Source organism: Molossus molossus, unplaced genomic scaffold (genome assembly GCF_014108415.1).
Source record: "Molossus molossus isolate mMolMol1 unplaced genomic scaffold, mMolMol1.p scaffold_m16_p_13, whole genome shotgun sequence".
In the NCBI taxonomy this organism is placed as follows: Eukaryota; Metazoa; Chordata; class Mammalia; order Chiroptera; family Molossidae; genus Molossus; species Molossus molossus.
Window position 1 is genome coordinate 12,330,607 of NW_023425348.1, and position 23,485 is coordinate 12,354,091.

General features: G+C 52.3%; 2 protein-coding genes across 6 annotated transcripts; both read left to right on the plus strand.

The window, feature by feature from the left end:
- The first annotated feature begins 335 nt into the window (after nucleotides 1-335).
- Nucleotides 336-12,231, plus strand: VPS11 (VPS11 core subunit of CORVET and HOPS complexes). 2 transcript variants are annotated; one of them, XM_036257769.1, is made up of 16 exons: nucleotides 336-523; nucleotides 1,311-1,459; nucleotides 1,557-1,692; nucleotides 1,986-2,149; nucleotides 2,834-3,081; nucleotides 4,059-4,260; nucleotides 4,659-4,810; nucleotides 5,669-5,855; nucleotides 6,321-6,467; nucleotides 6,583-6,771; nucleotides 6,878-7,039; nucleotides 7,235-7,374; nucleotides 7,461-7,663; nucleotides 7,797-7,968; nucleotides 11,395-11,617; nucleotides 11,738-12,231. In XM_036257769.1, the coding sequence occupies exons 1-16, from the start codon at nucleotides 337-339 to the stop codon at nucleotides 11,900-11,902; spliced, it is 2,826 nt and encodes a 941-aa protein (XP_036113662.1). In that variant the 5' UTR covers nucleotide 336; the 3' UTR covers nucleotides 11,903-12,231. The 2 variants fall into 2 exon arrangements, with proteins under 2 accessions (XP_036113662.1, XP_036113663.1); XM_036257770.1 differs by lacking the exon at nucleotides 11,738-12,231 and having other exon boundaries at nucleotides 11,278-11,483.
- On the plus strand, nucleotides 9,376-22,993 carry HMBS (hydroxymethylbilane synthase). 4 transcript variants are annotated; one of them, XM_036257774.1, is made up of 14 exons: nucleotides 9,376-9,402; nucleotides 18,446-18,499; nucleotides 18,847-18,919; nucleotides 19,247-19,296; nucleotides 19,385-19,440; nucleotides 19,795-19,872; nucleotides 20,083-20,160; nucleotides 20,279-20,354; nucleotides 21,346-21,456; nucleotides 21,688-21,726; nucleotides 21,907-22,026; nucleotides 22,268-22,321; nucleotides 22,457-22,543; nucleotides 22,635-22,993. In XM_036257774.1, the coding sequence occupies exons 2-14, from the start codon at nucleotides 18,464-18,466 to the stop codon at nucleotides 22,806-22,808; spliced, it is 1,032 nt and encodes a 343-aa protein (XP_036113667.1). In that variant the 5' UTR covers nucleotides 9,376-9,402; nucleotides 18,446-18,463; the 3' UTR covers nucleotides 22,809-22,993. The 4 variants fall into 4 exon arrangements, with proteins under 4 accessions (XP_036113667.1, XP_036113664.1, XP_036113665.1 ...); XM_036257771.1 differs by lacking the exon at nucleotides 9,376-9,402 and adding an exon at nucleotides 14,338-14,401; XM_036257772.1 differs by lacking the exon at nucleotides 9,376-9,402 and adding an exon at nucleotides 16,502-16,557.
- The last annotated feature ends 492 nt before the right edge of the window (nucleotides 22,994-23,485 follow it).

A 23,485-nucleotide genomic window follows, 5' to 3' on the forward strand; every position in this document is an offset into this window, starting at 1 on the left:
ACGCCCCCCACTGGGGATCGGGCCCGCGACCTGGGCCTGTGCCCCGACGGGGATCGAACTGGTGACGGCCTGGTGCCTGGGTGACGCTCACCACCGGGCCCCACCGGCTCAGCCGGGCCCGCTCTCAGCAGCCCTGGAGCCAGTCTGGTCTGCGCCGCCGCAGGTCCTGAGCGGCGGTTGCCAGGACCCGGAGCCCCGCCCCCATGGCCCCGCCCACCCCAGCAGGAAGCTGTCTCTCCGCTCACGAAGGGCGGGACGCAGAGCTCCCGGAAGCTGTGCGGCACGTGACCCCCGGCTTCTCTCACGTGACCTCGGAGGCCCGGGCCTGCGGCCAAGATGGCGGCCTACCTGCAGTGGCGGCGCTTCGTGTTCTTCGACAAGGAGGTGGTTAAGGAGCCGCTGGGCAGCGATGGGCCCGCCCCCGGGGCAGCGCCCGCCTCGGGACCCGCTGCTTCCAAGTTCCTTTGCCTCCCTCCTGGCATCACCGTCTGCGACTCGGGCCGCGGGAGCCTCGTCTTTGGAGATATCCTTCCTCTGGAGCCGTCTGGTCCCTCCCGGATGCCCGCGGCCACCCGGCGGGGATGGGATCTGTGTGTCAGAGGGGCCCGTGTGCCCTGCCACTTCCTTTAGAGGGGGCCCAGGGCCCCTTCCGTGGTCCGAGGGCAGGAAGAAGCCCTTCTCTGACAGGCCAGCCGACTGGGCGGATCGCGCAGCCTCTGCCGGCTTCAGTGCCCCGTGAAAGGGGGACCTGCACAGGGCCCGTGTGCAGCTGGGTTATTTTAGGATCAAAAGAAAGATTGCAAGTTGGCTTTAGAAGACGAATAGGTAAGGTGTCCTTACCTCTCCTGCCCAGTACTGTGGGTGACAAGGTCAATGAGACCAGGAGTTTGCTGCTTTGTTCTTCACGTTGCTGCCTTTATTTTTTTTATTTAAAATTTTTATTTTCTTTATTGATTTTAGAGAGAGAGGGAGGGAGGGAGACATTCATGAACATTGATCGGCTGCCTCCTGCATGCCCCCACTGGGGGTCGGGCCCACCACCTGGGCGTGTGCCCTGAGTGGGAATCGAACCAGGGACCTCTTGGTACAGGGTCGACACTCAACCAATGAGCCACACCGGCCGGGCCATGTTGCTGCCTTTAAATCCTGGCTTTCCTTTTATCCTTTTTAAGATAGGGAGTCCCAGAAGAGAAGATTTGGAAAAATCCGTGAAAAATTTAAAGAGCTGTATGTATGTTAGTCGTTATCTGGGTTCTGGTCTAAATAGAAGTATTTGCCCTGGGCAAGGAGGCTCCTTGACCACTCTGCGCATATGGAAGGCCAGATCTGGTTCTTGTCCCGCTCCCTGCAGCTGACGGGCTTCCAAGCCTACAAACTACGGGTGACACACCTGTACCAGCTGAAGCAGCACAACATCCTGGCGTCTGTTGGTGAGGATGAACAGGGCATCAACCCCCTGGTGAGTCCCAGAAAGGTAGCAGGAAAGACCCAGAAGCCTGGGAATGGTTGTTTGTTGGAGGGTGACTAGCATTCACCCATCTGAGGTCTGCCAACAGGTAAAGATCTGGAACCTGGACAAGAGAGATGGTGGCAATCCACTCTGTACTCGAATCTTCCCTGCCATCCCAGGAACAGAGCCGACTGTTGTGTCCTGTTTGACTGTCCATGAAAATCTCAGCTTCATGGCCATCGGTGAGCAGAAAGAAGGCAAAGCTAAATCTCCAGGATTCCTTGTAGATTTTCTTCAGAGTTGCTTCGGCAGCTCATCTTTTTGTTTTCATGGGACCACTTTGTCCTGACATATTAACGTTTGGAATAGGGAAGGACTTAGTTTTCTTCTTGGAAAATGAGTCATGTTGACTATTGGAGAAGTTGGGTATGAGGAGAAGTCTTGTCACTTCTAATGGGTGCTTCAACTGGTCTTTTCTCCTCCGTGCTTCCTGATTTTCAGCATCAATGAAGTGCTGTTTCCTGTTCTCGTACAGGTTTCGCAGATGGCAGTGTTACATTGAACAAAGGAGACATTACTCGGGACCGGCATAGCAAGACCCAGATTTTGCATAAAGGCAACTATCCTGTTACTGGACTGGCCTTTCGCCAAGCAGGAAAGACCACTCACTTGTTTGTTGTGACAACAGAGAACGTTCAGGTATGACCAGGACCTGCACTGTTCGGGGCAAGCAAGAAAGGCTGCTTTCTCCATTGCTGAGGGAGCTAGCCTAAGAATTAGTGAGAGTTAGGATTCTTACTTTTTCCATCAGATGGCCTTGAATCATTCGCTCAGCTTAACATTTTATTTCTTCATTTGGGAGACTGGGGAAAAGTAGAGTTAGGAAAAGAACTCTGGGCTTCTAGTGAAAGACCTGAACTTTTTTTCTAATTGTGAAGTGACATTGGACAAGTTGCTTTACTTCTCTGGTTCCTGTTGCTCCTAATATATAACGGGCTACTCTCCAGAATAGGCTTTTTTTTGGGGTACGTGCCCCTAGCGGGAACCGAATGCGGGACTCTCTGGTCTGCAGGCCAACGCTCCAACCACTGAGCCAAACCGGCCAGGGCTAGAATAGTCTTTTGATAAAATAATAAATGATTAGTGTATTTCTCTTGCAAAATTCTTGGAGTAGGTAGTGTTTGTATATACAGGAAGGAAATTTGGCTCTTGCTTATGTATTTAGTAGATGGGTGATAGCGGAGAAGGCAAGCAGACAGGGAAAGTCTTAGGGTGCTAAGAGTTAAAAAGAGAGAGTTAGTATGGAGATAGGAATACCTTTGGGAAGGCTTAGATGCTACCTCCTCAAAGGGAGCCTGATAACCCCTTTCTTATTTCTTGCAGTCCTATATAGTTTCTGGAAAGGACTACCCTCGTGTGGAGTTGGATGTGCATGGTTGTGGCCTGCGCTGCTCAGCCCTAAGCGACCCTTCTCAGGACCTGCAGTTCATAGTGGCCGGGGATGAGTGTGTCTACTTGTACCAGCCTGATGAACGCGGGCCCTGCTTTGCCTTTGAGGGCCATAAACTCATTGCCCACTGGTTCAGAGGCTACCTTATCATTGTCTCCCGGGACCGGAAGGTTTCTCCCAAGTAAGGACTCCAGGGAAGGGGGAAAGGGAGAGGGCTGGACTTGTTCCCCAGAATTAATCTGATTTTAAAGCCCTGTGGCCTGGATCCTGTCAGTCTCCTACTTTGGTTTGATGTAGATTGTGCTTACACCGAGACTCAGTTATAATGCTGTTGCTGGAAAATGGGTTTTGATGCAGACATTTGTTGAGCAGCCCTGATGCGCTAGGATACTCCAGAGAATGTGGGACCTGGTATTGGTTGTTTTACCCTTTAGTCACAATAAAGTGGGGCAGAGGAACAAGGGGTTGAGTAGGAGAACTTTGGGAAGTGCAGGACCCAGAATTTTTTCTCTGAGCCACCTGGAAGGGGTGGGGTCTTCTGCATGATGGAAGTAGTCCCTCAGATGTTAGCTTGTTTTCATTCAGTACTAAGCACAATGTTTTACATATGCCAGGCGCTATTTCTTAAATGGATAGGTGTTTGAATGTACTTAATGTTTTCATCTGTTGCCTGCGTTAGTTATAGGATCTTACAGGGTAAGATCAGGTCTGTATGTTCTCTATCTGGACCGCAAACCAATGCTCTAACCGCTGAGCCAAACCGGCCAGGGCCGGATGTTCTCTTTCTACAACTGCCAGCACAGTGCTGCATGTTATGGGATGAGCTGCCAGAGAGGCCAAGAGGTGATTTGTACTGAGTGGAATGTGCAGCTCCAAAGTACTCACTGGAGCCCTGGCCAGGTCGTACAGTGGTTAGAGCACCGTCCTGCTATGCTAAGGTTGCAGGTTCAATTCCCAGTGAGAGCACATGCAAGAAACAACCAATGAATGGATAAATAAGTGAAACAACAAATTGATGTCTCTCTCTCCCCCTCTCCTTCTTCCTCTCTCTCTCAAATCAATCTAAATAAAAAATCAAAGTTGGTATTGGAAAGGAAATAAAGGAAAAGCTGAGGCAGAGAGGGTACAACTGTCTGGTGCATTTTCTTTCCCACACAGGTCAGAGTTTACCAGCCGGGACTCACAGAGCTCCGACAAGCAGATTCTCAACATCTATGACCTGTGCAACAAGTTCATAGCCTATAGCGCTGTCTTTGAGGATGTAGTGGATGTGCTCGCTGAGTGGGGTTCCCTGTACGTGCTGACGCGGGATGGGCGGGTCCACGCTCTGCAGGAGAAGGACACGCAGACCAAACTGGAGGCAAGGCCACCAGGTTCCCAGTGCTGGCCACAGGCACCCAGACAGAGCTGTAGGAGCAGGCTCCCCAGGACACCTTGGCCAGAGTGTATCCTTCCCTTTGGGTCACAGCCTTACTCAGCTCCCTTAGGGTAGAGCTACAAGGTAAAGGCCTGGGATGAGGCCTTAGAGGGAAGTAATGGCTGGAAGCCTGAGCCCACTTTCAGGGTCCCCTCTGTCTGCAGAGAACCTTAAGGGGTAAGGTGATGCCCGTCTTGGGGTATCTGAGAGGTCTCACCCTGCCTAGGATCTAGGCAGATTGGAACTTCGGGACTGTCTGGCATGTGTGTTGTGGGTTCATTCTGGGAAGGTGTCTTCTCAGGACTGCGTCCACCAATTTTCTACTCTGTCTTTCCTTCTAGATGCTATTTAAGAAGAATCTATTTGAGATGGCAATTAACCTGGCCAAGAGCCAGCACCTGGACAGTGATGGACTGGCTCAGATCTTCATGCAGTACGGGGACCATCTCTATAGCAAGGGCAACCATGACGGGGCTGTCCAGCAGTATATCCGGTCAGTCTGGAGGCGCATTAGGGTATAGCTCCGAATGCAGACAGGCAGCCAAGGCGAGCACCTGTGCTCGGGGGAAGGGAATGGACTCCACTAGGAACCTTCCTTTTCTCCTGCAGAAGCTGCGATGCCTTGAGTGAGAAGACAGTCTACCTTCTTGGAAAGGGAATGTTTAGGGTCGAATATTACATGACCAGTATGCAGCTGTGCTGATGAATACCTATTATTTTAAATTTTAGTTTGGCCTTTGTTAATATATATATATATTTTTTAACTTTTTTTCCTTTATTGATTTTGGAGAAAAAGGGAGAGGGAGAGAGAGATAGAAACATTGACGAGAGAGAATATCGATTGGCTGCCTCCTGCATGCCCCCCACTGGGGATTTGGCCCACAACCTGGGCATGTGCCCTGACTGGGAATTGAACCGGTGACTTCTTGGTGTAGGGTCGACGCCCAACCATGGAGCCACACCGGCCAGGCTGTTAATAATTCATTTTGACTTAATTCTTCCACACTTTTCCCCCTTGGTATTAATTGTTGGAATTTTCTGTCCTAATAAGGGGTTTTAAGAACCTCTCTAGCTTCTCTCCCAACCTTTCTAGAATTCCTGTTTCAATTAACTTTAAGAACCAGTGCCCTGTTTAAAAAAAAACACCATTGCTCTGGAGGCTTGCTGCTCTTGTGGTCCACAGTCCAGTGTCACTGTCACCTGGGACTTTGTGGGAAATGCAGGCTCCCTGCCTCACTGCAGACCTGCTGAAACAATTTGCATTTTAAGAAGATCTGCAAGCGATTCCTATGCACGTGAAAGGTCGAAAAGCACGCTGATCCAGATGCTTCTTGATCACGTGTCTCCCTAGAACCATTGGAAAGTTGGAGCCGTCGTATGTGATCCGCAAGTTCCTGGATGCCCAGCGTATCCACAACCTGACTGCCTACCTGCAGACCCTGCACCGGCAGTCCCTGGCCAACGCCGACCACACCACCCTGCTGCTCAACTGCTACACCAAGCTGAAGGACAGCGTGAAGCTGGAAGAGTTCATCAAGGTGCAGGGGCTGGTGGTAGGGGTGATCCTTGACGCCCCCACTGAACATGAGGTGGCTCCCCTGAGCGTGCCCTTCTTCAGCAGGATGTTGGGAGAGGAGAGAGCTGGACTTATTTGGGGACCAGGCCCCTCTGGTCCATGAACTGGGAAGAGGAATAGGCTTTGCCGCTAGTGCTGTCCTATCCCCTCTTGTTTTATAATGCCAGGACTTCCCTTGGGATCTAAGCCCAGGGAAGTAGCTTAGGTCAGGGTGGTCCTTTGTCCCCAGAGGAGTCCCTCTATAGAGTAGGGGCAGGGGAAGACTTTGGCTCTTAGAAACTTTCTGAGAGGAAGGATAACATCATATTTCAAAAACATGGAGTTTATTATCATCTTAGGAATCTGGTCTGAGAGTCAGATGCATGTTTCCTCTCCCCCCGTAACCACAGCTCTTCTGTGAGTGATTCTGTCTCATGTTCCCCGGCAGACGAAGAGCGAGAGCGAGGTCCACTTCGATGTGGAGACGGCCATCAGGGTCCTCCGGCAGGCTGGCTACTACTCCCACGCCCTCTATTTGGCCGAGAACCATGCACATCATGAGTGGTACTTGAAGATCCAGCTGGAGGACATCAAGGTAGGGGAGACGCACGACTCAAGTCCTGTTCTTTCTCTAGGATGTCCTGCAGTGATGACAGCGCTTCCTGGCAGGTGAGACAGGAGCATGCGCTCACTCTTTTGCCTCTCCGCAGAACTATCAGGAAGCCCTCAGGTACATCGGCAAGCTGCCCTTTGAGCAGGCAGAGAGCAACATGAAACGCTATGGCAAGATCCTCATGCACCATATACCGGAGCAGATGACCCAGTTGCTGAAGGGACTTTGTACCGACTATCGGCCCAGCCTTGAAGGCCAAGGTGACAGGGAGGCACCAGGCTGCAGGGTGAGGCCTCTGGGAGAATGGCTGTCGGACAGCAGGGATCAGCTTAGGGGCCTCATAGGGGCCAAGCTCACTCACTCGGCCGCCTCTGCCTCCCTTGCCATCTTAGGCCAACTCGGAGGAGTTCATCCCCATCTTTGCCAACAATCCACGGGAGCTGAAGGCGTTCCTGGAGCACATGAGTGCGGTGCAGCCCGACTCCCCGCAGGGCGTTTACGACACGCTGCTCGAGCTGCGTCTGCAGAACTGGGCCCATGAGAAGGACCCGCAGGTGAGGCCCAGCAAAGCTGCAGGGGGCCTGGAGGAAAGGCAGTCCTTCATCCTCTGTGGCTGCTGTTGCTGCCCTCTGTAGACCAGTAACACCTCACTGTGGGGCTCAATGGTCCTCAGTAAAAGCACCTTGGACTGAGGGGAAGAGACAGTTGGCTTGCCTGGTCCCAGCAGCTGTCCTCGCCTCCTTCCCTAGGTCAAAGAGAAGCTCCATGCAGAGGCTATCTCCCTCCTGAAGAGTGGTCGCTTCTGTGATGTCTTTGACAAGGCCCTGGTCCTCTGCCAGATGCATGACTTCCAGGATGGGGTCCTTTACCTCTACGAGCAGGGCAAGCTGTAAGAGTTGGGGGAATCGCAGGGGGGGGGAGGGAGCCAGGTAGCTTCCCAGGGACGCCCCTGAGGTGTGCCTTGCCTCGGTCTAGGTATCAGCAGATCATGCACTACCACATGCAGCACGAGCAGTACCGGCAGGTGATCGCTGTGTGCGAGCGCCACGGGGAGCAGGAGCCCTCCCTGTGGGAGCAGGCGCTCAGCTACTTCGCCCGCAAGGAGGAGGACTGCAAGGAGTACGTGGCGGCTGTGCTCAAGCACATAGAGAACAAGAACCTCATGCCACCTCTTCTAGGTACTGGGGGGACAGGGTGGGAAGGTAGGTGCCAGCTGGTGAACATCAGGGGCTCTGCGGCAGGGGCCCTTAACTCTGTCCAGAGGGTACTGCTTTGTTCATTGTTTTGTTTCTTCCTGGACCCCAATCTCAGTGGTGCAGACCCTGGCCCACAACTCCACAGCCACCCTGTCTGTCATCCGGGACTACCTGGTCCAGAAGCTGCAGAAGCAGAGCCAGCAGATTGCACAGGATGAGCTCCGGGTGCGGCGGTACCGAGAGGAGACCACGCGCATCCGCCAGGAGATCCAGGAGCTCAAGGCCAGGTACTCGGGATCTGGGCGTGTGGATGGATGCAGGGGACACCCTTGTTCTTCACAGGATGTCCTTAAGTGCTTTTCCTTTTAAATTTATTTTATTATTTATTTATTTTTTATCTTTATTATTGAATGTATTACAGATGTTCCTCATTTTTCGCCCATTGACCCCCTCCTCCCCACTCCGGCCCCCCTCCCGCCTTTTCCCACACTATTGTTTGTGTCCATTGGTTATGCATATAAGTTCTTTGGTTTATTTCTTCCCACCCCCCAACCCCTTTCCCTTTGAGGTTTGTCAGTCTAGCAATGAATTTGTGCTTCTTAATCCCATCACCTTTTTCACCCATTCCCCCAAGACCCCTCCCATCTGGCAACCAACAAATGTTCTCCATCTATGAGAATGTTTCTCTTGTGCCTGTTCATTTTGTTTGTAGATTCAATTATTGATAGATATGTATTCATTGCCATTTTGTTTGTTCATATATTTTATCTTTTTCTTCAAAAAGACCCTTCAACATTTCATATAATAACAGTTTGGTGGTGATGAACTCCTTTAACTTTTTCTTGTCTGGGAAACTCTTTATATGGCCATCAATTCTAAATGACAGCTTTGCAGGCTAGAGTAATCTTGGTTGTAGGTTCTTGCTTTTCATCACTCTGAGTATTTCTTGCCACTCCCTTCTGGCCTACAAAGTTTCTTTTGAGAAATCAGCTGATAGTCTTATGGAAACTCCCTTGTAGGTAACTAACTGCTTTTCTCTTGCTGCTTTTAAGATTCTCTCTTTGTTTTTAACCTTTTGCATTTTGACGATAATGTGTCTTGGTATGGGCCTCTTGGGGTTCATCTTATTTGGGACTCTCTCTGCTTCCTGGACTTGTATGTCTGTTTCCTTCACCAAGTTAGGAAAGTTTTCTGCTATTATTGTTTCAAATAGGTTTGCGATTTCTTGTTCTCTGTCTTCTCCTTTTGGCACTCTCAAGATGCAAATGTCGGCACGCTTGAAATTGTCCCAGAGGCTCCTTACACTATCATTTTTTTGGATTCTTTTTTCTTTTTGCTGTTCTGATTGAGTGTTTTTTGCTTCCTAATATTCCAAATCAGTGGTTTGCTTCTTGGCTTTACCTAGTCTACTATTGAATCTGTGTAAATTATTCTTTATTTAGTGCCTTCTTCATTTCTGACTGTGCATCCTTAATTTCTGACTGGTCCTTTTTTATGCTCTTGAGGCGCTAAGTTCGCTGAGGTTCTCACTAAGTTCATTGAGCATTTTTATTGTAATTATTTATTTTTTATCCTCGCCCGAGGACATTTTTCCATTTTTTGTTCAGATAGGGCAGGAGGGAGAGACAGGAAGAGAGAGAGAAACATCAACGTGAAAGGGACACATTGAGTGGCTGCCACCCGCACAACCCAACCAGGGCCGGGGACAAACTGCAACCGAGGTACATGCCCTTGGCGGGAACCAAACCTGGGTCTCTCTGGACCGCAGGCCGACGCTCTAACCGCTGAGCCAAACCGGCCAGGGCTCATTGAGCATTTTTATGTCATCTTTTATTTTTCATTTTTTGGTACGTGCCCCTAGCGGGAACTGATTCCAAGACTCTCTGGTCCGCAGGCCAACGCTCCAACCGCTGAGCCAAACCCGCCAGGGCTCATTGAGCATTTTTATAAGCGGTGTTTTGAACTCAGCATCTGTTAGGTTGCTTGTCTCCATTTCGCTTAGTTCTTTTCCTGGGGTTTTGTTCTGTTCTTTCACTTGGGACCTGTTTCTTTGTCTCCTCATTTTGGCTGCCTCCCTGTGTTTGTTTCTATGTATTACTTAACGAGAGGTATGGGTCTAGCTGAGACCAGATGCTGCTTGTTTGAAATAATTTAGGAAAACCTGAAGTAGGATTCAAGACAGGCCAATCCTATGGTTAAGCAAGTGCCAACAGCTTGGGTGGGCCTGAAAGTTGAGTGGGACAGGGCCTCAGGGAATCACCAGGGCGGGGCTACCAGTATGAACCAGGTTGCTGGAGTCCCAGATGCTCACCAAAGGAACAAAGGCCTCTGACAGCACATCTGTCCTGGAGAAAGCCCCCTCTCCAGCCCTCGCTCCAATGCCAAACAGCTCAGTTCTTCCCTGTGTGTCTCTGGCGCCCCTCAAGCTGCTTCCCTTCCAAGCTCAGAGGGAGTGAGTCTGATAAGTCCGTGTGCGGGCCCTTTAAGAGGAGCTGCCTGGGGCTCCAGCCACCTTAGCCTCCCTGAGCCTCAGTTCCCAATGGTTTTCTAACCAGAAGTGATGGGGATTCTCTTCCTGGCACTGGAACCCTGAGTGGGGCCCCTTAGTCTTCAGGGAGGACCTTCCCAGCCTAGGTGTCCTGATTTTTATCTGCCACACATGGGTGTGGGACCAGCCCCTCTGCCCTCCTACCAGTCTCGTGTGGCTGCTGCTTTATTCCGTAGTCGTAGGACTTCCATCCAGCTCGGTGTCAGGCGGTTCTGAATGATGGTTGTTCTGTAGTTAGTTGTAACTTTGATGTGGTTGTGGGAGGACGGACACCGAGTTTACCTACCCACCATCTTGACCGGAAGTCCATTAAGTACTTTTCAAGGACAGAAGATGATATGCAGTGTGTTTGAGCATTTCATGCTTGAAGATCTGTGTCAATGGAGGGATTCCAAAGAAGGGTTTATTCGTCGGTTGTTATTCATTGGGCTTTGGAGGATATTATCTAGTGCAGGTTCTTTTCTTTCTGTTTATGCCTTTCTGTATTTTACATTTTCTGAACACACATCTAAGTTGTGTGGTTAGAAGCCATTCAGAAGTAAAAACTTTGCTTTTGAATATACAAAAAGTGAATAATTTGTATGTATGTATAATAGACATGAATGCCTGTTTTTAAGTCTTACTTGCCCTTAACATTGTCACGTATTTATTAGAGAACAATTCCACTAACACTTACTAGGCCCTATTATGTCCCAAGTACTGTTCTTAACAACATAATGAGCCCTGCCTTCACGGATCTTGCAGAGGTAGAGACAGACATTTAGCATGTTTAATGAGCAGAACACTATGTACAGTGTTTCTCTAAGGAGAAAATTAATGGAGGAAAAGGAGTAGGCTGAGGAGTGTGTGTGTGTCATACACACGTGATAATGTGTAAGGTCTGGGAAAGGCCTCTGAAAGGGTCACATCTGAGTAGAGACCTGAAAGACAGTTTTGTGGCAGAAGTGAAGCTGGAAGAGAAGAGCATCCCCCTGGGTTAGCTGGACTTTCTGGGAGCACAGAGACTCACTGTAGGCCCAGCGCTGTTGTCCTCTTCTGACCTTTTTAGGTGGTAAGAAGAGCAGGGCCTTGGATTCTGTCCCGTTGACTCCAGCTGCCTTCTCTCCACGTGGCCATGGCCCTGCCCTCACTGTTTGCCGTCCTTTCTGGTCTCCCTTGCCTGCAGTCCGAAGATTTTCCAGAAGACCAAGTGCAGCATCTGTAACAGTGCCTTGGAGTTGCCTTCAGTCCACTTTCTATGTGGACACTCCTTCCACCAGCACTGCTTTGAGAGTTACTCAGAAAGTGATGCTGACTGCCCCACCTGCCTCCCCGAAAACCGGAAGGTCATGGACATGATCAGGGCCCAGGAACAGAAACGAGACCTCCATGATCAGTTCCAGCACCAGGTGGGAGAGTGGGGTAGATGAGCACCCATTCACAGCGCTGGGAACACTGTGGGGCTTCTCTGTTCTCATTTGAGGAAATGAGCCTTCAGTTCTGATTCCTCCTCCTCTCTCTCCCTGTAGCTCAAGTGCTCCAATGACAGCTTCTCTGTGATCGCTGACTACTTCGGCCGAGGTGTTTTCAACAAACTGACTCTGCTGACCGACCCTCCCACGGCCAGGCTGACCGGAAGCCTGGAGTCCGGGCTGCAGCGGGACCTGCTTATGCACTCCAGGAGGGGCACTTAAGCAGTGCATGGAAGGGGTGTGCTAACGGAGGCACGGCAGCAGGAACACCGGAGGACAGAGGCAGGCAGACACGTCCAGGACTCCACTGTGATCTGACACCATGGCCTTCAGGACTAAAAAGCAAGAGGATTTTTTCCCTGCCTTCTCTTTGGCCAGTCCAGGGTTCCTCCTGTGGACTTTTTGAGCAGTGTAGATTATTCAAGACCAGTGGGGGAGGGCACCTCAACAACCTCTGAGTATAGACAGTAGCTGCTTTGTTTTCTACCCAAGAGCACCAGCCTGTGCTTGGGTCCTTGCTTCCAGAGTCTATAAATAAAATAATGATTTAATCCTGACCGGTGTGGCTCAGTTGGTTAGGCATCTTCCCGTGCACCAAAGGTTGCTGGTTTGACTCCCCATCAGAGCACCTGCCAGTGGGGTTGCAGGCTCATTCCCCGGTAGGGGGTATGTGGAGACAGCCAGTCACTTTCGCTCTGGTACTAATGTTTCTCTCTCCCTCTCTCTGTAAAAATCAATTTAAAAAATCTTTAAGAAAAGTTATTTCAGGGTTGATAAATTTACTCTGGGAACTGCTGGTGATTCCTAACTGTGTAGAATGTACTTCTCTCCCTTTCATTCCTAGAGCTCCTCACTCCCCTTCCAGAGCTCCTTAAAGATCATGTTGGTTTGACCTCATTCCACTAGTGGGTGGGGCGTGTGGCATCCAGGAGGGTTCAGTCCACTGAAGAACCTCTACAAAAGGTCTGATGCCTGAGCTCCAAGAGCATCTTGGACGAGGCCCCCAAACAGCTCCTGCTCTTCTGTCTGGCTGGTCTCTGTGGCTCTTTGGACAGAATGTTTAGGTAGGAGGCAGATTCTGAAAAGAGCTTAGGTCTTCTGCCTTCACAATGGGTAGGCTGGTGTCTTGCTGTATTCAGTATCAGGTTGATAAGCAGCATAAAAAGGCCTTCACTGAAACATGCTTCTCCTTTCAAGCTGTCAGCTGAATTTTAAGTTGCTGGTGTCTGCACGTAATTTGGGTTACATTGCCTGTCAAATTGCTCCTAAGGGCTTGTTTAATTAAAGGAAGCAACGTGGACACATGTGCTTTGGGTAGTATTTAGAAGAGGCAGAGTACACCACATTTGTAGTGGCCAAGACTTTGGGCCAGCTGAGTGCGAATCCTAGTTTTACTTCGAAATAATCCTCTTACCTTTTCTGAACCTTGGTTTCCTTCTCCGTATATTAGGGATAACATCTTTCTTTGCTGGCTATTATGAAGGACTACGACATGAGTGCGTGTCCCTCCTGTTCTCTGTATAATGATTAGTGCATGGGTTCTCAACACAGGTTCTTGGCATGTGAGTGGGTGAAGCACTTTTTTCTAACAAGCCCTTTTCCATGTTTGGTACTCCCACTTCAGTTACTGCTCTTTGGGCATGACCTATAATCTCTGAACCTCATTTTAAAAATAGAAATGTTGCCCAGCCAGTGTGGCTCAGTGGTTGAGCATCGACACATGCACCAAGACGTCGCCGGTTTGATTCCCAGTCAGGGCACATGCCCAGGTTATGGGCCCAATCCCTGGTGGGGGGCGTGCAGGAGGCGGCCAATCCCTGTTCTCTCTTGTGGATGTTTCCGTCTATCTCTTCCTCTTTTAAAATCAATAAAAAAACATTTTTTTAAATTAATAGAATAGAAATGTTGTCCCCCCGGTGTGGCTCAGTGGTTGAGCGTGGACCCCGCACCAAGAGGGCGCAGGTTCTATTCCTGGTCAGGGCACATGCCTGGGTTGTGGGCCGGATCCCCAGTGGGGGGCATGCAGGAGGCGGCCAATCCATGTTCTCTCTCGATGTTTCTCTCTCTCTCTCTCTCTCCTTCTCCCTTCCTCTCTGTAAAAATCAGTAAAAATCGTGCCCGAGCTGAGGGAACGGCGGTAAGTCTGGATGACTCGCTTTCTTACTTGTGGATGCTGAACCCGTAGGGGGCGTGGTAAGTGGCTCGAGGATCCTTTATTTACTTCCAACGCAGCGTTTTAGGGGTAGTATGGTCTTGTCCTCTGGGGCTCGCTGGCTTCACCGAGCGTCCTTTGGATGGTGGCGGGAGGGCCCGCAGCGGGGAGCCGCGGGGCTCCTGGGGCCGTTCCGGCCGCTGACCGGCCGCTGCTGGCTCAGGTGTAGGCGAGGGCAGAGACGAGCGGGCGGCGGCCTGGGCCTCACCGGAGGGCTGGGCCGCGGGAACCCGTCTCCGCAGGCCGCGCAGCAGGGGCGGGAACCGAAGGCTCAGGTCTCCTCTGTCGCAATCGTTCTTAATTCCCGCCCCGAGGGAGGCACCGCCCCTCCGGGGGCGGGCGCCGGTAGTGACATAGGCCGGGCCGGGGGCCGGCTGGCAGCAAGAGGACGCGGGCCCGTCGTGGCCCCGGTGCCCGCCGGCCGGCACGTCCGGCTCCGCGAACCCCGGCAGCCTGCGGCAGGCGCTGCTTCCCGAATGTCCGGCCACCGCGACGCGGCCGCTCCGGCGGTGAGTCCCCAACCTGTGACCCTCGGAACTTCGCTGTCCGTACTAGCCGTGCAGTGATTGGCTCCAGGTTGTCATCGTCTGTCGTCTACTGGTCAGAACCACTATCCGTCTTCCCGCTCCCGCCCCCGCCCGGAGAGCTTTTAAAGGGCCAGTAGCTCAGTTGCCCTTTGGCGTGGCGTGCACGAGTTTCAGGGTGCAGGGTGGTCTCGGACGGAGCCCCTTCTCGCGGGGTATGGGTGGGGTTCCTCCAGGGTGGGGGTTCCTGCACCCCCTGCTGTAGATTAGTCGGCCCACCCAGAAAAGACTGTCTAAATAGACGGGGCGCTGTGCCCCGGGATCATTTCACACGGGCCCAGGTGATATTCCGCCATCTTGGGGAGCTGTCCCACTTGCCACCCACAGAGGGGAGCGTACCCCAAGTCTCTGAACTGCACACAGCATCTTGGAAGTGTGCTCCCCTCCCCCTTTTTCCGGTTAGCCGGCGCCAGCCCGAGCCTGCGCTTGCACTGGGTTACTGCGGTGGGCAGGGGGCGCCCTTGGGTCCCCCTGCCCGGCCGGAGCCCTGTCCGTGTGCAGATGCAAACGGCAGAGCCCGAGATAAGAAAGATGCGCAGCTGCTTATCTCCCCCGCAGCCTGCGGCGAGGAGGGGGATTCCTTGCCCTGGGCCAGGAGCACAGAGACCTGGGTTCCCGTTCCAGCTCTCTGCCCGCTGCTACTGGTGCGACCCTGGACAAGTCACTCCATCCCTCGGAGCGAGCCTTGGCTTCCGTGACATTGTCCCAAGGGCGCCTGCTCGGTCTCCCTGATATGTGGTTATAAGATGAAAGGGAATAGGTCCAGGCCGGCTTGGCTCAGCGCTTGAGCACTGGCCTGTAGACGGCAGGGTCTCGGGTTCGAGTCCCCGTCAAGGGCATGTACCTGGGTTGCAGGTTTGATCACCGCCCAGTCCCGGCCTTCTGGGAGGCAACCAGTTGATGTGTCTCTCTCCCATCAGTGGTCTCTCTCTCCCCCACCCTTACACTCTATCAAAAAAAAAAAAAAAAAAAATCAATGGAGAAATATCTTCTGGGGAGGATTAACAACAACAAAAACAAATAGCTCTAGCACCCGAGGACATTTTTCCATTTATTTTCAGACAAAGTGGGAAGGAGGGAGGGAGAGGAAGAGATTGATTGAGAAATACCGATGTGACACTTTGATTGGTTTCCTCCCACACGACCCCGACCAGGACCAGAGACCCAATGGCACCTGAGGTACATGCCCTTGACTGGAATTGAACCCAGGACCCTTTGATCTGCGGGCCGATGCTCTAACCGCTGAGCAAGACCAGCCAGGGCAAAATAAATAAATAACTTTTTAATGGAACAATTGGACTTGAATACTGTGAGAATCAGTGAAATTAAGGGAGTGTTTGAACTTAGCAGCTTCTGGGACCTTAGATTCTTTTCTGTGGTCTCCCCGTGGCCCAGCATTTTAGTGGCCGTGGTTAGCATTCCAAGCTTAGACTCATTTGCTCAGGCCCCCCGGGGTTAATTTCTAGAGAAGTGACGGCAATGGAATACACTGGAGTCCAAGAGCAGCTAGCTGTCACCTCCTCCTCAGATGCCTGCCTGGCAAACGAGCTCGAAAAGGGGATAAAGATCCCAGGACGGGGGAAGTTGGACGTATCTACAGTGGCTACTGTCAGATCTAGAAAGAAACAGGACCTCAGACTGAAGAACCCAGTTCTGTGTGCTTGGCACTGAACACTTTTGTCCCGGAAGGAGGAAAAGTGTTTTGAGTTCTTGGTGTGGTTTTTGATGTCCCAGTATTTCCTTTTCGGTGAAACTAGAGGCAGCACTCTAGGTGAATGCCTCTTAGTCTTTATTTATTTCTCCAATTTTTATTAATTTATTTTTGTTAACAGATGTTTCTCCTTTCTTCCCCCTAGACACCCTCCTCCCCATCCTGTCCCCTCATCCCCCTAGCATTGTTTTTTTGTTTATTTGTTTGTTTTTATCCTCACCCAAGGACATTTTTGCATTCATTCTCAGATAGAGTGGGAGGGACAGAGGGAGGGAGAGAGAGAGAAACATCGACGTGAGAGAGACACATCGAGTGGCTGCCACCCACATGACCCCAACCTGAGCCGGGGACAAACTAAACTGCAACTGAGGTACGTGCCCTTAGCAGGAACTGAACCCAGGACTCTGGTCTGTGGGCTGATGCTCTGACTGCTGAGCCAAACTGGCCAGGGTATTTTTATTTTTTTTGCATTTATCTTCAGATAGAATGTGAGGGAGAGAGGGGGGAGAGAGAGAGAGAAACAACAATGTGAGGGGGTGGTGAGGGTGGGAGGGGAGAGATAAACCACAGAACTTATATGCATGTACGCATAACCAATGGACATGGACAACAAAGCCGGGGACGGGGTGGGGGAGATGGGGAGGAGGGTGCCAATGGGGTAAAAAAGGAGAAACATCTGTAACAAAAATAAACTTTTAAAAAAAACCAATGTGAGAGAGACACATCGACTGGTTGCCACCCACACAACCCGACTGGGTCTGGGAACAAACTGCAACTGAGGTACATGCTCTTAGCGGGAACTGAACCCAGGACTCTCTGGTCCGCAGGCCGACACTCTAACCGCTGAGCCAGACTGACCAGGGCTAGCATTGTTGTCTATGTCCATTTGTTATGCATACATTAGTCTTAATTTTTTTAATTTAAATAATTTATTATTATTTTTATATTAATTTATCTTTGTTACAAATGTTTCTCCTTTTCCCCTCTAATTTTATTTTTTAATCCTCACCCAAGGATATTTTTTCTATTTATCATCAGATAGAGTGGGAGGGATGGAGAAAGAGAAAAACATCGATGTGAGAGAGACACATTGACTGGTTGCCTCCTGCACAACCCAGGGCTGGGGATGAACTGCAACCGACGTACATGCCCTTGACTGGAATCGAACCCATGACTCATTGGTTCGAGGACCGATGCTCCAACCACTGAGCCAAAACACCCAGGGCTCTCCTCTTAGTCTTATAGAACATCAAAGGCAGAAGATACTTGGGTCCAAACCTCTTTATTCTATTTATTTATTTAAAAAAATTTTTTTTCTTTATTGATTTTAGAGAGAGAGGAAGGGAGGGGGGAAAGAGAGAGAGGGATGGAAATATCGATGAGCGAGAACATCGATTAGCCACCTCCTGCATGCCCCCCATTGGGGATTTGGCCCATAACCTGGGCATGTGCCCTGACTGGGAATCGAACCAGCGACCTCTTGGTGCAGGGTCGATGCTCAACCACTGAGCCAGACAGGCTGGGCCAAACCTCTTCATTTTATAGATGAAAAGTAAGTCCTGATGGTATGACATGCTCAAGGTCACCCAGCCAAGAGGCTGAGCAGGACTATACATCAGATCTGTTGACCCCAGTGTTTTATGTATCATTTCCACCAGATTAGGGGATTCATAGTGGCAGCTCTTGGGTCGATGTTCTCACTCATTGATATTTCCATCTCTCTCTTTCCCCCCTCCCTTCCTCTCTCTCTCAAATCAATAAAGAAAAAAAATTTGTTTAAATAAATAAATAGAATAAATAGAAAGCTTCCTTAAGTGCCCGCTCGGTTGTGGGTGCCGAACTTGTCCTCAGTGACTCAGCGTAAGCTCCCCTGTGTGGCCCCAGCTGCCCTGCCCCTGCGCACTGCAGGCCCCACCCTGTCTGTGACCAGGCTGATGGGCCTTATCTCCTCACCACCTGGCTGAGGGCAGCACTCCCCCTGCCTTGGCCAGGACGGGCTTAGGAGTTCAGTGCCCTGGTTACTGCAGCAATAGCAGACCCTCCTGTGGTTTCCCTCTGCTCGAGGAGGGCAGACGGTGCCAGACGGTGCCGGGAAATCAAAGGGGCCAGCCTTGGGATACTGCCCTACTCCGAGGCTCGGGTGGCCACCGGCCCGAGGCTGAGGCTCCTTTCTTCTGGACAAGTGATTCTGGTGCTTGGACAAGGGTTAGGAAGACAAGGGACAGACGGGACTGTGAGCCTGGGAATTGCTCTTGCAGGAAGAAGACAGCCCAAAGATGAGAGTGATTCGCGTGGGCACCCGCAAGAGCCAGGTGAGTGCGGGTCCTGGGTGGAGACGGCGGGAAGAGCTCTGCGCTCATGGTGTGACAAGTTGTGGGGCTCCTGAGGGTTAGTTCCCAGCAGCTCAGCGATGAAGGAAATGGGGTGGCTGGGTGTTACATTTTATGCAGAGTAACAGATTGCATTCGGTGGAGAAATAATCCCTGGGCTGGGGAAGTTGTTGTGGTGCAGAGGACTCCAGACCAGACCCCTCTCCTACCTAGTGGGCATTCAACCCCTCTCTGAATTCCTGCCCCTCAGGATCGTCCTGACCCTGTGAGTTATGAGCTCAGGGCAGTGGCCAGGGCAGGATAAGACTAATCCACATTTCTGCCCGCAGCTGGCTCGCATACAGACGGAGAGTGTGGTGGCAATGCTGAAAGCCCTAAACCCAGGCCTGCAGTTTGAAATCAGTGAGTTTTCTGGGCAGGAGTGAAAGCTCATGGGAAGCTTGTACCCCGCTCCAGCTGGAGGGAAAAGCACAGCGTTTCTGACTTTGCCTGGTCCCTTTGCTCTGTTTGGGGGGCCCTTTCCTGCTCTATCTGGGCTAGCCTGGCACTTACTGTTTTTCTGCTTTGGGTCTTTTTTTGAGGGTGTCTGGTCTTCCTGCTCAATCAGATGTTCCCAAGGGGTTGGGACCGGGGCTTCTGTGCCTGTGTGCACCTGGAATCTTCGCACAGTGCTGGGGTTCCTAGGGGCTCAATAAATGCTGATCAATGAGTAATTGACTCTCTCCTCAGTTGCTATGACTACCACAGGGGACAAGATCCTTGACACTGCACTCTCTAAGGTAACAACACCCCCCCCCCCCAGTCCATGTTCTCCTCCTTTTCCCTTCCCCGCAAGAGATTCATTCTCACGTTCTTTCTTGGGTGCAGATTGGGGAGAAGAGCCTGTTTACCAAGGAGCTGGAACATGCATTGAAGATGAATGTGTAAGTGAGAGACGGGAGCAGAGGCCTCCCAGCCTCTTGCTGGGACCCCGGTGTGCGTCAGACCTGAGCGCTCCAGTTAGGCTGCGGGGCTCAGACCCTTGGATAGGCTCCAGGGGGAGTCGTAGGTGTGCTTTTCAGGCACCAGAAGAGGAGAGTGTCCTGGTTCTGAGCCACTGGCTGCCCGGAGTGCGAGACTGATTGAGGGAGAAGGGAGGGGACGAGAGTGGGGAGACAGGGGCGTCTCAGGGTCCTGCTTCTGGAACTGCTGCTGGCTCTGCCATTGAAATGGAGGCAGGGGAAGAGGTGGAGGCCTGCTTCCCAGACCCCTTCTTGCCCCCTGTCCCATCTCTCTAGAGTGGACCTGGTTGTTCATTCCCTGAAGGACCTGCCCACTGTGCTTCCTCCGGGCCTCACCATTGGAGCCATTTGCAAGTAAGTGTCTTCTGAGTCTGGGTGTGAGCTGGTGGGGGGAGGTAGGCAGCATGCTAACCTTGGCTTTTCCCTTTGGGACTTGTCTCCCCTGCCCTGAGGAGTACTAAGTATGGCCGGAAAGCAGAACATGCCAGTTAGTTGGCTGTTAAGAGAGACTGGTAGTGACCTGACCTGAGATCTCTCCTTCTATGACCCTCCCTCCACTCGTAGACGAGAGAACCCCTGTGATGCTGTTGTCTTTCACTCAAAGTTTGTTGGGAAGACCCTAGAAACCTTGCCAGAGAGGAGGTGAGTGGGGCCTGGAGAGGTATCTTGGTGGAATAGGCACAGAAGTCGGAGGGTTGGAAGGAGGAAAGGAAGCGCCTGCCTAGGGTTGAATCTCATGTTAAACCCTCTCTCTGAGCAGCGTGGTGGGAACCAGCTCCCTGCGGAGAGCGGCCCAGCTGCAGAGAAAGTACCCGCATCTGGAGTTCAAGAGCATTGTATCCTTCTAGAGGAGGGAGGGGCAGCAGTTAGGTCCAGAGGGCCTGAAAGTGGAAGGGGCTTCCGGAGGAAGTGGACCACTGGACAGGGGGCTGTCTGGTCCTCCCATTCATCCACCCACCCATCCATCCACTCATAATCCTTTCATATTTTTTCATACGAAAGTGCTCGGGCCCTGGCCGGTTTGGTTCAGCGGTTAGAGCGTCGGCCTGCGGTCCCGAGAGACCCGGGTTCCGTTCCCGCTAAGGGCATGTACCTCAGTTGCAGTTTGTCCCCGGCCCTGGTTGGGTTGTGCGGGTGGCAGCCACTCGATGTGTCCCTTTCACATCGATGTTTCTCTCTCTCTCTCTCCCTCCCACTTTATCTGAACAAAATATCGAAAAATGTCCTCGGGTGAGGATAAAAAAAAAGAAAGTGCTCAGCACTGGGGATGATGATGAGCAAGATCAGCACCGGTTCTGCTTGTATTGAGTTTCCATTTTGGTTTGGGAGACAAACAAGCACTAACAATAGAGTGATGCTGAATCGTGATTACTGCGGTGGGAGAGGGTGAAGGGGAAGATGGAGGATACTTCCATTTTTATTTTATATTCTGTACTTTTATTTTAACAATGAATATGTAGTTTTATAAAGGTAAAATAGCATGTGTCAAGCGTTGCAATGTAAAAAGTATGGACTTCTGGAAGCTTCTAACGAATATCTAAACACAGACGTTGAAGGTGAAGGCTTCTTTGTAACCTTGGGCAAGTTACTTTACCCATCATTTTCCTCATCTGTAAAATGTAGATAATAAAACCCACCTCCTAGAGCTCCTGTGCAAATGAAATGAGTTTACATGTACACAGCACTTTAGAATGGTATCTGGCATGTAGTGTGAGGTGTTAGCTGTTTCCATTAAGCTGAGAATCAAAAGATGAGACGCTAGCCAACTAGAAGAGGAAGTTTAAGGCAGAGGGAACCACGTTCACGGTCCTTAGCATCGCTCCGCAGCGGGGAAACCTCAACACCCGGCTCCAGAAGCTGGACGAGCAGCAGTTCAGTGCGATCATCCTGGCGGCAGCTGGCCTGCAGCGCATGGGCTGGCAACACCGCGTGGGGCAGGTGGGGGCTGTCCCCATGCCCTCCCCAGTCACTCTCAATCCCCTTCCTGTCTAGATGCTCTCTTAGGACACCCGCCTCTAACCCTGTAAGCTAGAAACAGTCCCGGGCTGGGAAGATGGGGGATGAGAGGCCACACTCCCTCTTGCCTGTCCAGGCTTTCTGTGTGATGGCAGAGCCCCATCTCACTGCTGTGTGCCTTCAGTTACCCCATCTCCGTTTCTGCCCCCACAGATCCTGCACCCTGACGAATGCATGTATGCTGTGGGTCAGGTATGCTTGACCAAGGAAGCCATGTCTGATAAGGCTGTACAACCTTCTGCATCTGCTTCCCCTTAGCATAAAAGTGCCTGGGGGGAGGAGGCCTTGGGGAGCAGTTGGGGCTGGTTGCATCCTTAGCTCCACTGGTTGGGGAAAGATGGGGCCCGATGTCTTAGGCTGCTCTTCCATCAGGGGGCCCTGGGCGTGGAAGTCCGAGCCAAGGACCAGGGCATCTTGGATCTGGTGGGCGCGTTGCATGATCCCGAGACTCTACTTTGCTGCATGGCGGAGCGGGCCTTCCTGAGGCACCTGGTAGGGCCTATGTTCCACCTGGGGTGGGGTGGGGCAGGAGCTGGAAAGGGTTGTGGGGAGATTCTTCCAATTAATGCTCTGTATTTAGTGGTAACTCATTCTCGAATGTCGTGTATGACGGAGGAGCCAGGTCTGGGCCCCCAGCCTCCTTTTCAGTTGTCTTCACAGGCCTGTGGGTTTCTGGACTCTGGTCCCAGGGTCGGTAAGGGTCTTTGGAGCTCACAGGAACTTCTTACTGCAGGAAGGAGGCTGCAGTGTACCAGTGGCAGTGCACACAGCTATTAAGGATGGACAAGTAAGCAGGGAAGATGGGAGGATGGTGGGGAAGGGCTGTGGCACTTCTCCCTGCACATCCCAAGTTGCCATCAGGAGCCCAGGTCCTAAGCCGTTTCCTCACAGGATATACCGAGGCAACTGTTTTCTTCCCCAGCTGTACCTGACTGGAGGCGTCTGGAGTCTGGATGGCGCAGACAGCATGCAAGAGACCATGCAGGCCACCATCCACGGCCCTGCCCAGGTGCCAAGGCGAGGGTGAGGGCAAGGGCAAGAAATGTCTGCCTCATCTCCCCTTTTGTGCTCACCGGGTCCTGTGTTCTTCCCTCCCCCAGCACGAAGAGGGCCCCGAAGATGACCCTCAGCTAGTGGGCATCACTGCCCGCAACATTCCTCGAGTAGCCCAACTGGCTGCGGAGAACCTAGGCATCAGCCTGGCCAACTTGTTGCTGCACAAAGGAGCCAAGAACATCTTGGACATTGCACGGCAGCTTAATGATGCCCACTGACTGGTCTGTGGGGCACAGGTGCCTGCGCCCCAGCCCTCCGTGCCCCATTCCCGTTGCTAACTGAGGAGTGGCCACCCCGGGGACGGAGCTGCAGGGTCGGCCTTGCCCGCTCAGCAGGCGGGGGCTTCACCCCCGGAGGCCCAGCCCTCGAGTGTAAACAATACTAATAAACCAGCTCCGAAGGTGCTCTCGGTTTCGGTGGGGTTGCAGGAAAAGGACGCACACACCGCCCTGGACCCTCCGGAGGGGGGACTCTCCCACGCTCTCCGGACGCCCCTTGTTCCTGCCCGCAGCTTGTCCTCCGCCTCCAGGCCGGCCCTTGCCGCCCGCGGACACCCAGGGCCGGCCGTGACCTCAGCGCCCTCGCGACCAGAGGGTCGGGCAGTCCGGCGCCCCACGGCGCCGCGGGGCGAAATGAAAGAGGACACGTTTAAAAAAGACTCTTTAATAAACAAAACCAGTCCATCTGAAACTTCCCCGCGCCGAGGTCACTGCTCCTGGGCGGGCCGGCTGCTCATCGCAGTGCGGAAGCCGGGCTGGGCCCGCGGGGATCGGGTGCTGCAGGGCCGGGGCTCCGGGGCGCCCGCTCCGCACAGGCCCGGGCGGGCGGCGGGGCGGGCGGAGGCCGGGGGGCGGGCGGCGGAGGGGCCGCCGGGCGAGCGTGAGGGTCAAGGCTC

Bases quoted from the DNA above. Each gene is read 5' to 3' on its own strand.
- HMBS (XM_036257771.1), top strand. From the start codon at position 14,369: ATGTCCGGCCACCGCGACGCGGCCGCTCCGGCG. The intron at 18,500-18,846 runs GTGAGTGCGGGT...TTCTGCCCGCAG, and splicing joins TGGGCACCCGCAAGAGCCAG to CTGGCTCGCATACAGACGGA. The intron at 19,297-19,384 runs GTAACAACACCC...TCTTGGGTGCAG, and splicing joins TTGACACTGCACTCTCTAAG to ATTGGGGAGAAGAGCCTGTT.
- VPS11 (XM_036257769.1), top strand. From the start codon at position 337: ATGGCGGCCTACCTGCAGTGGCGGCGCTTCGTGTTCTTCGACAAGGAG. The intron at 2,150-2,833 runs GTATGACCAGGA...TATTTCTTGCAG, and splicing joins TGACAACAGAGAACGTTCAG to TCCTATATAGTTTCTGGAAA. The intron at 7,969-11,394 runs GTACTCGGGATC...CCTTGCCTGCAG, and splicing joins ATCCAGGAGCTCAAGGCCAG to TCCGAAGATTTTCCAGAAGA.